Genomic DNA, 14,978 nt, shown 5'->3' with positions numbered 1-14,978 from the left:
AACCAGGTGCAGGATTGAAAAAGGTCAGAGTAAATATTTTGTAACACTGTTTATTTTCAAGTCCAACATAGTCCTCACTGCTCAGTCAATGCTGATACTGAACTGTTGGCTGCTGCCTTAAACACAAAAAATAATATAAACTTAGTATAAAAAATTTAAGCATAAACTATGTAAAAAATAATGTTGACATAAATTACATAAAATAATATTAACATAAATTATAAAAAAACAATATAATATGAGCTTCAATAAATAAAAACTTGGACTCTGTAACAATTAAACTCTTACAGATGCTCTGATTCATTGCTCCACTACGTTTGGTCGCAGCACAGCGCACAGCCAGTCAGTGCAGTAAACAAGCTCGTCCCTATACACCGCTGTGATGGTGCCGTACGGCGCTGACAACTGCCTAAAACTGACGTAAAATTGGTTGGGACAATGTGTCAGATTAATTTAAATCCTAAAGGCTGTTCATATTGTCAAAAACCATAACTAAGGGCATTTTGTCTTTAATTTTAGTTAGTTTCAGTTAGTTTAGTGAACACAAGATACAGTTTTAGTTTACTTATCGTTTTTGTTTTCTTTTTCTAGTTTTTATTAGTTTGAGTTGACTGCAATGTGTTTTACATTTTAGTTTTCGTTTTTAGTTTCGTTTTAGTTAACTATTATAACCTTGGTTGTAACATGTATGATTTGAGTTTGTAGCGTATTAGTTTGTTCTCTGGGTGTTGTTCTGGGGCTATTTAGCTCGTGGTGGTCCGCAAGAGTTTTCTGGGGGAATAAGAGGTCCTTGGTCTGAAAAAAATTGAGAAACACTGCTGCAGGCAAACGTGACAACAAGCTAAAACTGTCAGTTTGTACCGTAGTTTAGCAGCTGTTTCTTCATAACACAACACTGTATGATACAACACAGTATCTTAGGATACAGTGACATCATACAAAGGATGTGATGAAATGTTAAGGTTAAAATACTGAGCCCACCTTTTGCGATGGTAGTTTCAGGGTTTCATCTATTGCTGATAAAAAATAAACTATGATGTCTGATCAAGTCAAAGAAACTAAATCCCCAAGGAGGAGAAAGAGCGGGATGAAAGTTATCAGCACCACCATGAGGGTTATTTTGGTAATGAAGTGGTTTAACTGGTCGTGCAGATTGGTTTTTTTTTTTTTTATTAAAATATTCTCACCTGAGTCAGTGGGATGATGAAGTTCATTTCTATTTTGAGCAGATTTGTTTTTCAGTCAAATGTTTTTAGCTGTTTTGAATAATAAGCTCCATTTCTCTCAGCTCGTGGTTAAAAAAAAAAAACAGCCAATAACAAACGGCGAACTGAGTCCTGAATTTCAAACAGGCTGAGCACCAGAAACAGCGTTTTTACTGGAAACTTCTTCACTTTGTGTTTGCACCAGTTTTAATCACCACGTCTGTTTGTTTTCAGGGAATCCAGCCTCTGGGGATAATTTAGCTTCTCGTAATAACCTCGTAAATGAGGAAGGCTCGGTAGCTGTGAGACTCATTCCTGCTCGCCTCTCTTTTTTTGATCAGGGTAGGATGTCAGGTTTTAGAGAAACACAGAGTTTATAAAAAGCAGGTTTCTGTCCTGACTCAGTCTGATGGTGTGAATGTTTGACTGGGAGTGAGCAGCTCTGAAACCAAATGTTCAGACTGTTCTCGCTGAGCTTAAAAAGCAGAGATCTGCTGCAGGCCTGTCACATCGACTGGTTACAGTCGTCTGAGCTCAGAGCGTTTCAAAGGATGTTCAGGAGTGGGAGGCTGCCCACAGACCCTCAGTCAACTCCTGCTTCCAGCGTCTCCTGGTCATTTCTGTGAAGCTGTAAAGAGCAGCTGCTGAACGTTAGGGCTGCATGTTTCCCTGCTCCTGCTCCTGACTGCTCCCCTCTCATTAATCCATTTGTCTTCTTATTATTTTCACTGTCTTTTTAGTCTTTCTCTCATCTTTTACCTCACACTACTTTATAAGTCCATCCTCTTTTATCGACTTCCTCTATGTGATGGTAGCATATTGATGTGTAGGGCTGGGATGATGTGCTTTATTCCTGATTCAATTATTTTTACGATCCTTGGCATGACGATTTTTTTGATTTTTGAAATTCTTCGTTAGCTTTTTAAACACCAGACCAAGTGAAAAGTCGAATGATGATGATGATCTACTAAATCAGGAGCCATGTCACCTTCTCCCACCCCAACTTAAAGGCAAAGAATAAAATAAAAGTTAAAATTTGGATTTTCTTGTTTTATTTTTTATCAAATAATCCAGATCAATTAAAAAAAAAAATCCCAATGGCATGATACATTGATTAGTTTTTTTTTAAATGAGGGGACTAAAACTTGGATTTTTTTAAAAAAATTTAACAACAAAAATCCAGATAAAATTTTTTTTTAAAAAATCCCAATGCCACAAAACACCATTTTGTTTTTTTTTCTTTAATGAAGGATTAAAATTTGGATTTTTTTTTTTAACAAAAATTCCAGATTATTATTATTTTTTTTTTACTTTTTTTTTTACAAAAAAACTGGATTAAATTTTTTGTCTTAAATCCCAAAGCCACAATACATCTTTTTTTTCACCCACCTGGTTAATGTAGTTACTTACTTTAATTTAAATTGTCTAATCTATGACTCACCTTTGTTTCACTTTTAATATTTTCAATAATACACTTTAAGGTATTTTAATTGTTTTACTTTTTACCCAAGAGTGTTATTTAACTTTATCATTGCTTTATTTTATTATTACTTTGACATTATTTATCATTTTCTCATCATTACAATTTCATATTTTTTATATTTACTCTCCTTTTTTTTTTTTACCACCTTTTATTGCATTTTTTCATTTTCTTACTGAGTTTATGTTTTAAGCTTTTATTTCAGTCCTCATGGTCTCATTTTATGCTGCATGGTTCTTGTATTGTCAGGGTTCCTATGATACCTACAAAATAAATAAAAAAATAATAATAATAAAATACAAAAAATTCAAAAATAAATAAATGAAAAATAAAAATGATAAAATGATAATAATAATAATAATAATAATAATAATAATAATAATAATAATAATAATAATAATAATAATGTTATTGTCTTCAGCAAAATAAGGAGAAATAAGACTGAAAATACCCACAGACGCTCAGCTCGGCACAGATTGAGGTGTTTTCCAGAGGACCAGGTTGTGAAAGAGACTGACTTTAATCTCTAATGATTTAATTGCTTCCTTAACGATCGATCAGACGTTGATTTTCCAACCGAAGGAGTTCAAACAGAAATTCCTCTTATTAGATATCTTCAATTTAATCTTAGTGAGATTCCTGAGTATTAACAAACATCATATGAGGAGCAGCGGACATGTTAGCATGCACTCTCTCACACACACACACACACACACACACACACACACACACACACACACACACACACACACACACACACAGTCAGAAGTTTGCCTGCTGGCCATGAACACCTCAGATTCACACCTTCTCTTCTCATGCTATCTCAGTCTCCCACCTAAACGTGTCGGCTGGCTTATCTCATCTGAGCCCCAGGCTGTTATTACTCCTGGTCCCATGACTTATAAATGTGGCACACACACACACACACACACACACACACACACACACACACACACACACTCTCACACACACAGGAGGCATGCTGGTGGACCAGCAGGCTCAGAAGAGTCCAGATCAGTATGCAGTCCGTGCTCCTGCAGTGGAAGACAACAGCTCCAGAGTGCGTTAAGTGGTACAGTGATCTCTCATTACGCCGCAGACTGCTCCTTTAGTTTATTAACACCAGAGACTGATCAGAGGCCTTAAAGGGACAGCGCACCACAGAAAAACTATGGCATGACACAAAATACAGATCTTACAGATCTTGCAAAGAGTCTGAAGTCCCGCCTCTTTACCTCATCCTAACTCAAACAAAGTTAGTTTAAATCAAGATTTTCACTAACCAACGACCAAATATGATTGTTTCCAAAACCACTTGAACAATATGATTTTAGTTATCTTGTTTTTTTGACCTTGAGCCTTTTTTATTTTTTGTTAACTGTACCAATTGTTATATACCTGATGATTTCTGTGATATTTGCAACTGCATTTATCCTTAACGTTTTGTAGGGTTTCTGTAAATAATTTGTCAATAAAAAAATAAAAAAGTGTTTGTTTTAGGAGGAATATTGATGCTGTTTCTTTAAAAATGAAGATTAAAAGACTTCAAAAGAGAAATAAATAAATAATAAATAAATAAAGCTATTCCTGTATGAGGCACAAACAAGAAATAGAAACAGTTTTAAAAGACTTAAACTTCCTTGAAAACTCCTCAAGAACAAAAAACCCCTCTAAGAGAAGCTTTAAAACCTTTTGTGTCCCCTCAAACTCGATGATTTTTAAAAGGAATCTCTCGGCGTAGATTTGTGTAACCCTCCTCGTTGCTTCCCTCCTCTCCAGGTTCGCATGTTGGCAGACCTGAGCCTCGTGGGCTGCTACAACATGTCCACGGTCCCAGAGAAGAAGAGAGCCCAGCTCCTCCTGGAGTCAGCCAAGAAGAACCTGCGGGACATGGCCTTCTTCGGTCTCACAGAGTACCAGAGGAAAACCCAGTTCCTGTTCGAGCGGACCTTCAGGTTACGCTTCATCCGGCCTTTCATGCAGTACAACAGCACCAGGGCTGCAGGGGTGGACCTGGACAACGCCACGGTCAGTGCTGCTCAGCTCTTTCTGTGGTCTAGAGCTGCAGTTTTGTCATGTGATTATACTTAAAGAGGGGTATTGTGCTTTTTTTTAGTATTTGTGCTGTCCCTCCGGTGTCCCCGTAGTATCTCTACATGATGTACAGATAAAAAGAAAATCTCGATTCTTCTCTTCCTGCTGTTTTAGACCTGAAACACTATTTCTTTAAAGCTCTCTGCTCCACAAACCCCCTTAACTCTGATTGGCCAGCCCTCTAGAGGCCTGTCGGGGGGGCGGAGCTATAGGCAGACCTTGGTGTTTGAGGTCTGCCTTACCATGTCCTTATGAGAAGATATAGAATAGAGTAGAACTACAAGTAAATTGAAGTCACAGCAGCAATTAAGAAAACCAAAGTAAGAAAGTGTATAGAAAGTGTAAAAAGCTCCATAAGAAAATCGATGCTGACAGCTTGTCCATCATTGTCCAGTCAGCCAGCCTCCACCTCCACAGGGTCCAGGACTGAGCTTCTTCAGCAGTCTGTTCAGTCTCTGTCTCCTGGATCCTGTCTGCTCACAGCAGGTGAAGCTCTTCACATGTGGCGTTGGTGTCTGCTGTTAGCTCTGTTAGCCATGTCTGTGAATAGCATGATGCTACTCTGCCTTCTGGTATTCCCTCTGTTGCTGGGTTAGCACAGCTAGCTCGTCCATCTTATTGGAGATAGATCTTACGTTCCCAATAACGATGGATGGAAGGACAGGTCCATGTCGTCACTTCTTAGCTCACACATGAGAACCAGCACGTCGTCCTCACCTCCTTCTCCTCAGCTTGTGGGAAACATCCGGCCTAGCACCAGTTAGCATTGACATGCTACAGGCTGCTAACAGCTGATTTCACATGTAAACAATGCAGCCAAGGTTACATGTAGGATCTCCAGACAAACACAGGAGCAAAAATAGTAAAAAAATCACTGAAGCCACAAAAATTTTGGTGTCCATGACCAACAAATGATCCACTCCAAATACAAGGATTACGAAAAAGAGACGAAAAAAAATACCAGAAACGGACAATGGTACCATTTGATTTTACCTGAATTGATACTCGGTACCACAGACAGAATTTGGTCGGTACCCATCCCTAGTTTACAGACAGATTCAGGGATTTCAGCAACAAATGGGTATATAGAGGTTTGTAAATCTGCACATGCTCAGTCTGAACATCCAGAAATGCTACTTTATTTCCATGTTTACGATACAGGAAAACGGAATACCCTCTCTTTAAAGCTCCAGTGGGGTTTTCCTGGCAGGTTGCAATTTAAAGTGTCTCGTAATACCCTTCAAAAGCTTATTTTCTTATGTTTCATAGCTAAGATTCTGTGTATAGGTTGACAGATGACCTAGCAGTCTGGATCCCACCCCATGAGGTTCGTCGTTAAGCGGGGGCCCTGGTATTAATCCAGCCTGTGGCCTTTTTCCTGCACATCATCCCCGATTCTCACTCTGTTTCCTCCAGTGAAAGACATAAAAAGCCTGAAAAAAAAACAGATTCAAAAATAATTCTGGATATGCAAAATCATCAACATCTCTTTTGTCCACAGGGGGCGCCAAATACGACATGCACCAAAAGTTCCTTACAGGAGCTTTAAACACAGTCGGAGGGTTTTTGTTTGTTTCTCCAGGTGTAAAAGATTTGGAAAACTGCACTCAGAATAATAATGAATGTAAATAAGGACGTCTGGTGTATAATTTAAGAGCGTGTGTGTTTTTTCTCTCAAAGGAGACGAGGAGGAAAATTGTCTTATTTACCCGCTGAAACTTTTTCATAAGCTGCATCACTCTTAGAAATCGACACAGCAGCCCGGACACGTCGAGTGAGCGGGGAGAGGAATGAATCTTTTAAAAGAATGAAGAAATAATCTCAGAGAAGTATTTGCAGCGTAAACACCGTGCTCTATTATTGCTGTGAAATGAGTTGGGATGACTGTCGCCGCTGAAAAACAGCAGCTTCAAACATGTTCTTCACACTTTGATTGGTCCAGTGTGGGAGTTCTTAGGCTCAATTTTCCCAGCGAAGAAATATCCTCCAGTACACGGCAGACTGGTGATTTATACATCAAAACCAGTCAGCGGGAGGGAAAATAAAATACGGCCTGCTGACAGAGGCTGGGGAAAGTTTGGCCGATGGTTATTATCATGCACAAAAAGCAGAAAATATCACATTTTGAAAGGTTGGTGGAGGACGGGAGGCGGCATGTGGCATTTTCAGACAAAATTAGCTTTTGAAACCAGCTCTCGTATTAAATACTTCCAAAGGCGCTGTGTGAAATCTGACCTTATTTAATTGCTGAAAAAAGCTGAATAGCTACAGCAGGAGGAGTGAGGGGTGTTTACTTTACGCTCTCCTGTGAAGCTGGATCTGCTAATGGCGTCGAACCTCACAGAAGATGCGTCCTCGGTGACGGAGCGGCTGATTCATTAAGTCTCCGTGTGGTTGGCTCCGGCTCGGTGTCCCCCGTGCTGCCCATCAAACGTTTTCTAATCCTCCACTGATGCAGCACGCCGCTGCTGCACACGTCGCCCACCAATGATATCCAGCACGCCATCAGAAGATTTCAAAGGGGCTTTCTTAATTAAACACATTTCCCCTTCCATGTTAAATTTACGCGCAGCAGATGATACACCGCCAGCTGCATGCACAAACATCAAACACGCCTCTGTTATCTTGCTCCACATATTGCCAGCGCGCCTTTCTCCTCCTTTGTTCCCGACTTCATTTAGAGCTTTGTGCTAATGTCATGTAATGGAGCATTTCCGTGTTCCAGCGCTCGAGCTCATGATAAGAAAGTTCCTGCTCCGAGGGAACCGCTGAACGGACCAGATTGACTTATCCACATTTGAAACAGTTGAGCTTCCTCACAAAGTGTTTTTGGTCCAAACGGAGCTGGGTTTCCTTCAGAAGAGCTGCCAAATGAAGAAGTGCGTAGCTCAGGATGCTTTTATTCCTAATGCTCTCATGCTAACTCAAGCACAGCTGAGATGACGGTGGACGTTTGGGATGTGACATGATTAAAACGTCACCAACACCAGAGTTACTCATCGATTATAAGACTTATTAGTTAATAATTTACTGCTACATTCGGCTTGAAAAAAAGCTTCATGTTGTGTCTGAGCTGTAGTACCGCATCTCACCACTAGGTGAAGCCAGGGCTGGAGTTATAATCAATCACAGATGACAGGAGGAGCGACGTAACCAAGCAGCAACCTCCTGTCTTAAAATATCAAGCTGATGCCGAAGTGTTCAAAAAGGGCTGTTCCTTAAGTGTCCACTAGAGGCTGCCTGCAGAAACACCAGAAACCACATACACACCCACTCAAAAAGCTGACATTCTGACTTTATTTTCACAACACCAGGACCTTAATTTAGAAAAATTCTGATCATATTCTCACAACATTACAACTTTTGTCTGATATCATTTAGATTCTAATCTTATGACGTAACATTTACGTCAACACTTCATAATTTTTGTGTCATTAAATCCCGACTTTAATCTGGAAACATTCTAACTTTAATGTAATGGTATTTTTGCTATAATCTGGTAACATTCAGACTGTATTTTCCTTACTTAACAATTTAATTCTGTACCATTCAGGTTATAATCTCAAAACATAACTCAGTCTGATAGCATTCACACTTTAGTAATAATCCGACTTTGTTTTCATGACATTACAACTTTAATCTCTAAACACTTTGGTTATGGCTTCATAATGTTCCGTCTTTTTCATAAAATCACAACTTTCCTCAAAGAACATTCAGATTATAATCCAATAACAATACGATTCAATCTCAGAACATTATCAAATTAATCTGGTAACATTCCAGCTTTTACATTAAAACATAACGACTTAATTCTAATGAAATTACGACTTCAATCTCATAACATTCAGAGACGTCCCTTTACAGCAGAAATAAACAGGTTTACAGCTTCGTTCTGACGGTTTCCCCTTTGCTGACTCGCTTTATAAAGAAACTGATTTCATTTTTAAACAAACATGGCTCCTGCCGACACCACCAAAATAACCAATGCTGCATAAATGACCATAATGACGCACTCTACAAATGAAGAATTTATTTATAACTTGTTATTTCTGAAGTATTAGATTATTTTGCTCATATAAGTGTGGGGCTGACGAATAGAGATGGAAAGCTTTCACATTTGAAGCGGTACGGTACAGATGCCCTGTACCTGGCATTCCTTATCAGTGCTCATCGGTAAATATTTTGGGTATTTTTGTGTTATTTAGGTAAAAAATGTTAAATAATGTTTTTTTTTTCAATTTGACATATTATTCTTCAGTATATAACCTTATAATGCTGTGTTCATGTCCAGCATGGAAAATCGCCTACTCTTTCACTCCCTCACTGTCACAAGAATGTATTAAGGTACTAAAACATGGTACCTTTACATTTTCTGTGAAACTTTTGACACAATTTGGCTGGTACCTATAAAAGTACTTCATTTGGTACCCATCCCTTACGAGGAATGAGGCTAAAGAACTTGTTGAGGTTGAAATCAGAGTAATAAACTGGGCTCTTATGACGACAGGCTTAAAAACTCCCCATCAGAATCAAATGGATGATGTCATAGAATCACACCAGATGTAAAATGACAAAAAGGACACAATCAATTTCAAGACTTGACATTCCTTGAAAAAAGGTCTTATTTTAAGAGAAGTTTTTAAAGTCAGAATCAGAATCTAGTTTTATTGCCAAGTACATTTACACATATAAGAAATTTTACTTGGTTCAACAATTAGCAAGAAAATAAAAGAGAATTACTTGCTGAACATTCTGTAAAATAGAATAGAATAAGATATAAAATATAAAAATATATAAAAATAAAGAATATTTTTAGAAAAACAAAATAACAATAATAATGAGAAAACAGAGGATACAAGGCTGTGCAATTCTAAGTTAACTTAAAAGTCATATCAAACTCAAGCCATATAATTTAAAAGTAAACGGGGTATATAAAAGCTGATGTTTACATGTTAACATCCTGGTTCAGAAAATGATTTCACGCTGAATAGATCATTTTTCTGTCAGCACACACTGAACGCAGGAGGAAAAAAATATACATGCAACATGTTATTTTTGTGCGACTGGCTTCAGAACTCTGCTTTAGAATCAAATGGATGACATCACCAGCCTGTGCATTAAACACAGCATGGCTAACGTAAAGTGTGTGAAGCCTGTTTCTGATTTGTCGAACAGATCATAAACCAGTTGACACCATTTACCCTCAGACTCTGTGATCACATTTTAGCTGCCTTGAATAAATTGAGCTGAATTTTGACCCTTTGACCCTTTGCTCTGAGTGTTTTCTCACCCTCAGGCTCGTCGATTGGCCTGAATTTCAATTTCTGTGTCAACAACGAGCAGATGAGTCAGATGAGTCGCTCAGACACAACATGAGTCGCCGCTCTGCATCTCTTCAGTTTCGTGTTTAAGGAAAGAAGATGTGGGAATTAAATTTGTGTATTAGATTTAAGAATCAGGCGTGTGTGAGTCTGAAAAAACGAGACGGCTCAGAGGAGCAGGCTGTTTGTGTTTAGAGACAAAGGAGCGTCTGCACGCGCCCAGCTCACATTCCTCGTGTCCAACACCAACAAAACAGCGACAGAAAACAGCCGTCAGATGATCAAAAGCTCCAGTTGTCTCGTTATCTGAGCGGCCGTCTCGTGAACCCGTCACTCAAACAGATCAGAATGTAATATTTACGCCTGGTACCCAGCATCCCCGGCGGCACAGCCTCTGGTGTCGTCCTGTTCAGGGGTGAAAGACGCTACACGAAAGACGGCAGCTTGTTTCTGACTCTGCTTCTCCTCTTTCTCCATCAGATCCAGCGCATCGAGGAGCTGAACGAGCTGGACATGGAGCTCTACGACTACGCCCGCGACCTCTTCCAGCAGCGCTACCAGTACACGCGGCAGCAGGAGCGGCGGCAGCAGCGCATCAAGAACCACCTGCAGCAGAGCCACCAGGGCCTGGGGCTGGGCGTCAACCTGTGGCCTTCGCACGGCCGGCAGGGCGTTGCCGCCGCGTCCGCCGCGCTGGAGGACGGCGAGATGGAGAGGGAGGAGCGGGAGGAGGGCGAGGAGGGAGGCAGGACGGAGGAGGCGGGCAGCAGACTCCCCACCGAGGACTACATGAACCAGATCATCAACCGGTGGTAGCAGACGAACACGGGAACACAGACACGCATAATGTGAAACACACACGCATACACACACAGCCGGAGCGTCCAGGACACATGACTGACAGCAGGCCGAGCGGCGCCCCCGCGGCCCGGGCACGCTCCACTGCATCAGCTGACATAATTGGGGTTTGCCCGCTCGCCATTTGGATCTTGGATCGTCTTCACGGACTGAGCAGACAGAGAGTTCCCGACTCCTCCTCCCTGTCTCACCTTCCTCCTCCTCCTCCTCCTCCTCCTGTACTCCCTTTGTTCTCCGTGGCCTCGTACGGAGCACGAGAAATAAAACAAGTCTGTGAATTCCCACTAATCTTGGCTCGAGGACCAGTCTAATTCCTGGATGCTCCAGTTTCAAAGGGACTGGGAACGCAGAGCGAGGAGTTGGACTGAGACGTGTAACGAAGCTGAAAGAATCAAACATTTCACCGTCGACACGCTCGCTCCTGAGGAGGTGTCTCGTTTTATGATTTCTGTTTGCGTTGAAGCTTTTTTTTAAAGCAGAGTTGTAATAACACTGAGACCAATGTTGCTGCCTAAAAGAAAATGATTCCTTAAATTTCTTTTTTTTATGATTTGATGTGTGTTTGAGTCAAAGCTGATGATGGGATCGACGTAGAAATGGACCACAGCCATCACTGAAGCCTTGCATCTTGAAAGCAGATACCTGCTCCCTCTGTTAACGCTCGCCAAAGCTCCCGCCGCTCGTTATTTCTCCTCTTCCCTCCTTTCAGTCCTGCAGACAATAACAGCCAATTAGAGAGCAGCAGCAGCATCACACAGGTGCGAGGAATCAAAGGCCGGGAGAGGAGAGAGGCGGCTGCAGGTTGTTGCCAGGAGTCGAGACGTGTGGCGGGCGCTTTGGAAGCCTTAACTCAGAAAAACGCTCACAGGAAGCCGAGTGTGTGCGGTCGCCATAGCAGCGTGGAGACGGAGGTATTTCCTCCTCCTTAGTTTCTCTCCGCCTCCGACAAACATCCTGATAAAAGCGTCCACACTGCGGCGGCGGCGGCGTGCTGGAAACCGCACAGGGTGAGGTAGCAGTGCCTCTACGAACCGGGATCAGAGCTAACATGATTAACGCCAGATATTACATGCTACTCCTGACTACTCGTGTGTGTGTGAGTGTGTGTGAGTGTGTGTGTGTGTAAATAGTATGTACAGTACGCCTTTGATTGGCGTATGTGTATGCCTTTGTAAATAGAGCGCCTGATTGGTTGATTGAGATTTTTGTGAGTGACTGATCTCATGGCCCGTCTTTTCAACATGTTTTCAGTGATGGGGGGCGGGGCTTGTTAGGCCCCTCCCACAGCATGTCACAGCAGTGTGACCATCACAGTGATGCAAGCTAATAACGCTCCCTCTGCAGTTTCCTTTGCCTCTTTCTCCTCCTCTTTTGCCTCCTCCTCCAAAAAATGACGATCAAATGTTCGGATTGAGACTTTGGCGCCACCTGCTGGTGGAATCAGGAATTTCATGCATTCCTTACATTGTGCGCAGATTTTTTTACAACACAAGAAAAATTTGCTTTTTAGTTAGTCGCTCATGTGAAAGTGCGTAAAACTGCAGTTCCTCAAGTGACCACTTGAGGCTTGCTTGAAAAGCCAGGAATCCCCATTGACGCCCATTCACAGGAAGTTAAAACACATTTGCAGCAATTTTGTCTCGTTTTTTTCATCAAATTCGCCAAACGTGGAGGGAAACTCGAGGAATTCATCCATTTTTAAAATATTCAAGCTACAATTTAAACGTAAATTAGCATTTTTGAAGCGCTGGAGAGGGGATGTGAGTCTCTTTACCAGGAAGTTTAAAGAAAAACACTTTCCCGATCACGTCTCAAATTGAAGCATCATTTTTTAAAGTTATCCTCCTGCAGCTTTGACTTCAAAGTGTGTGTGACCTCTCAGGGGTAAACAGATAAACATTCACCTCAGGGTGAGTTTTACATTCAGACCCTGCTCCTCTATAGATGCTGACGTCCCCTGAAATAACCCCAGCTCCACGTTTGAGCTCGGAGGACGCACCGGATCAGATTGGAAATGTCTCGTCCTGATGTTTTGACATTTCTCTGAGTCAATAACCGAACAACACGCAGAGCTCTGAGCGCCACTTACCGATAACGCCAAACAGCTCGAAAAACATGACATATGCTGCACTTGCTGCTTCAGTGATCACCGTCAGAAAACAAGTGATCTCTCCTCGTTTTGGATTCAGTTTATTATAAATAAAAAGAAAACGTGCCATAAAGTATGAAAAACAAACGTTTCATGTGAAGTATCGATTTCTTTTCCAAGCAGGAGGAAGGTGGAACAGATATTTAATCCGCCCACCAGCCTCCTTTGTTAAATTTCATCTTAATCACCCAGGATCCTCCCGTGTGTCTCTCTTTTTGATCGACTCCTTTCAAATCAGGGATGATTCATGAAGAGGGAAGGAGGAGAGAACAAGGAGGGAGGATGAAAGGTATTGGGATGCATCCAGAGTCAATATGCTGCTTTTTGTGTAGCCTTCAAAGTAACGCAAACGGATACAGGAAGAGAGATCCCCTTCTTCTTCTTCTTCTTTGGTTTTGTATTAACTTCCCCGTCATTGTTGTCATGACACTGGAGGCTTGGAAACACCGCAGCTTCCAGGCGTTTTGCCCACAACCTCGTTATTTCTTTTTAATTTTTTCCAAAGTCTGAGCGTGGTCCAGCTCCAAACCGGTACCAGGTCTAATCCAGACGTGGTCTCGACCTTCGGGAGTGTTTTTCTATCCTCAGTGTTCCCCGTCGAAACATGCTCCTGTATTTCTGAGATGATTCCAGGAAATGATGCTGTAAAGCTATACTCCAATATTTTATGTCTCATCACTTTGTGTATCTGATGTCTTAACAGCGTTTCCTTTGTGACGAAGCAGCAGCCCGTGTGTCGCTAACATCCTGTCGTTTTTTTTTTAAAGCTGTGTTAAAGAGTGCGATGGAGACTTTTTGTGAGGGTTGGTGTGCCGTCTGTCTCTGGCTCCTCCTGTATGCATCATTCTGGGTTTGTTTCTTATGATTGCAAAAATGAATCATCAAGCCACCAATTAAAATATTTCATTTTTACAGACCTGAGCGTGTCCTGGTCGTCTTTATGCATTTCATCTCTGATGGGTTTTTATGGCGGCCCTGAGAGCTCACAGCGCTGCAGCTGAAGGTAAAACATACAGATAGACACGATTTTCAGTCACAGCTCTGTTTTGGTTCTCTTTCTGTCAGTTCTGTTGGAAAATTAGGTGAAAAGTTTGTGTTTTTGATTTATCTGACTTTGTTTTAGAGCAGCGGTCTGCAACCTTTGCTGTTACAGGAGCCATTTTTCCTCAGCTCACCTGGATTAAAGTCATTCAGGAGCCACAAAATCTACTTTGTCTTCACAATAAAGACAAAAAAATTTAAAAAATTTAATGCAAAGTAAAATATCTAGTGAATACTTATCTAAACTAGAAGGCTATTAGGTGATAAAATTGTACGTGCGATGTCTTATTTTTTTATTTTTGATTAATTTGCAAAAATGTCGAAAAAGTTGGAAATTTCAAAAATTTGAAAAAATTTGAAAAATGTAAAAAAAAAATAAGAAATTAGCAAAAAAAGCTAAAAAATTCAAATTTTAAAAATTATGAAACAATTTCAGTAAATTTTAAAAAATAAACAGCGAAAAATATTAAAATTAAAAAACTTGTAAATAAATAGCAAAAATTGGTAAAAAAAAAAAAAAAAAAAGCAAAACGTCAACGATGTTAAATAAAAAAAATTGCAAAGCTAGCAAAAAATTAAAACTTGATAATTAGTTTTTGCAATAAAAAAATTTAAAAAATTGCAAAAACAGTCATTTTCAAAATATAAAAACGAATACTTTTTGAAATTTAAAATATTTGCAAATAAAAGATTGCAAAAATTAAAGAAAAATTTAAATTTAAAAATTTGCAAAAACTAAAAGAAAGAAAATCAAAATTTAGAGAAAAGTTGAAATTAGAAAACTGCAAAAAATTAAAAAAAAAAAATTTAATGCCAAAAACTTCCAAAAA

The 14,978-nt window shown here is 40.3% G+C and overlaps 1 protein-coding gene across 1 annotated transcript in view; it reads left to right on the top strand.

Annotated features, from left to right (window-relative positions):
- The window catches only part of hs6st1a (heparan sulfate 6-O-sulfotransferase 1a), a 94,088-nt gene extending 80,065 nt beyond the window's left edge, over positions 1–14,023 (top strand). Inside the window, exons 3-4 of the mRNA XM_074691688.1 lie at positions 4,465–4,713; positions 10,581–14,023. Coding sequence (XP_074547789.1) covers positions 4,465–4,713; positions 10,581–10,916 — 585 coding nt within the window. The 3' untranslated portion in view covers positions 10,917–14,023. The remainder of the gene's footprint in view (positions 1–4,464; positions 4,714–10,580) is intronic.
- Positions 14,024–14,978: the final 955 nt, after the last annotated feature.

Source organism: Halichoeres trimaculatus, unplaced genomic scaffold (assembly GCF_033239565.1).
Source record: "Halichoeres trimaculatus isolate MK-OKI-2021-1 unplaced genomic scaffold, fHalTri1.1 fHalTri1_scaffold_17, whole genome shotgun sequence".
Classification (NCBI taxonomy): Eukaryota; Metazoa; Chordata; class Actinopteri; order Labriformes; family Labridae; genus Halichoeres; species Halichoeres trimaculatus.
Note: the sequence above shows the minus strand (reverse complement) of the source record. Positions and strands in the feature narration are given on the sequence as shown.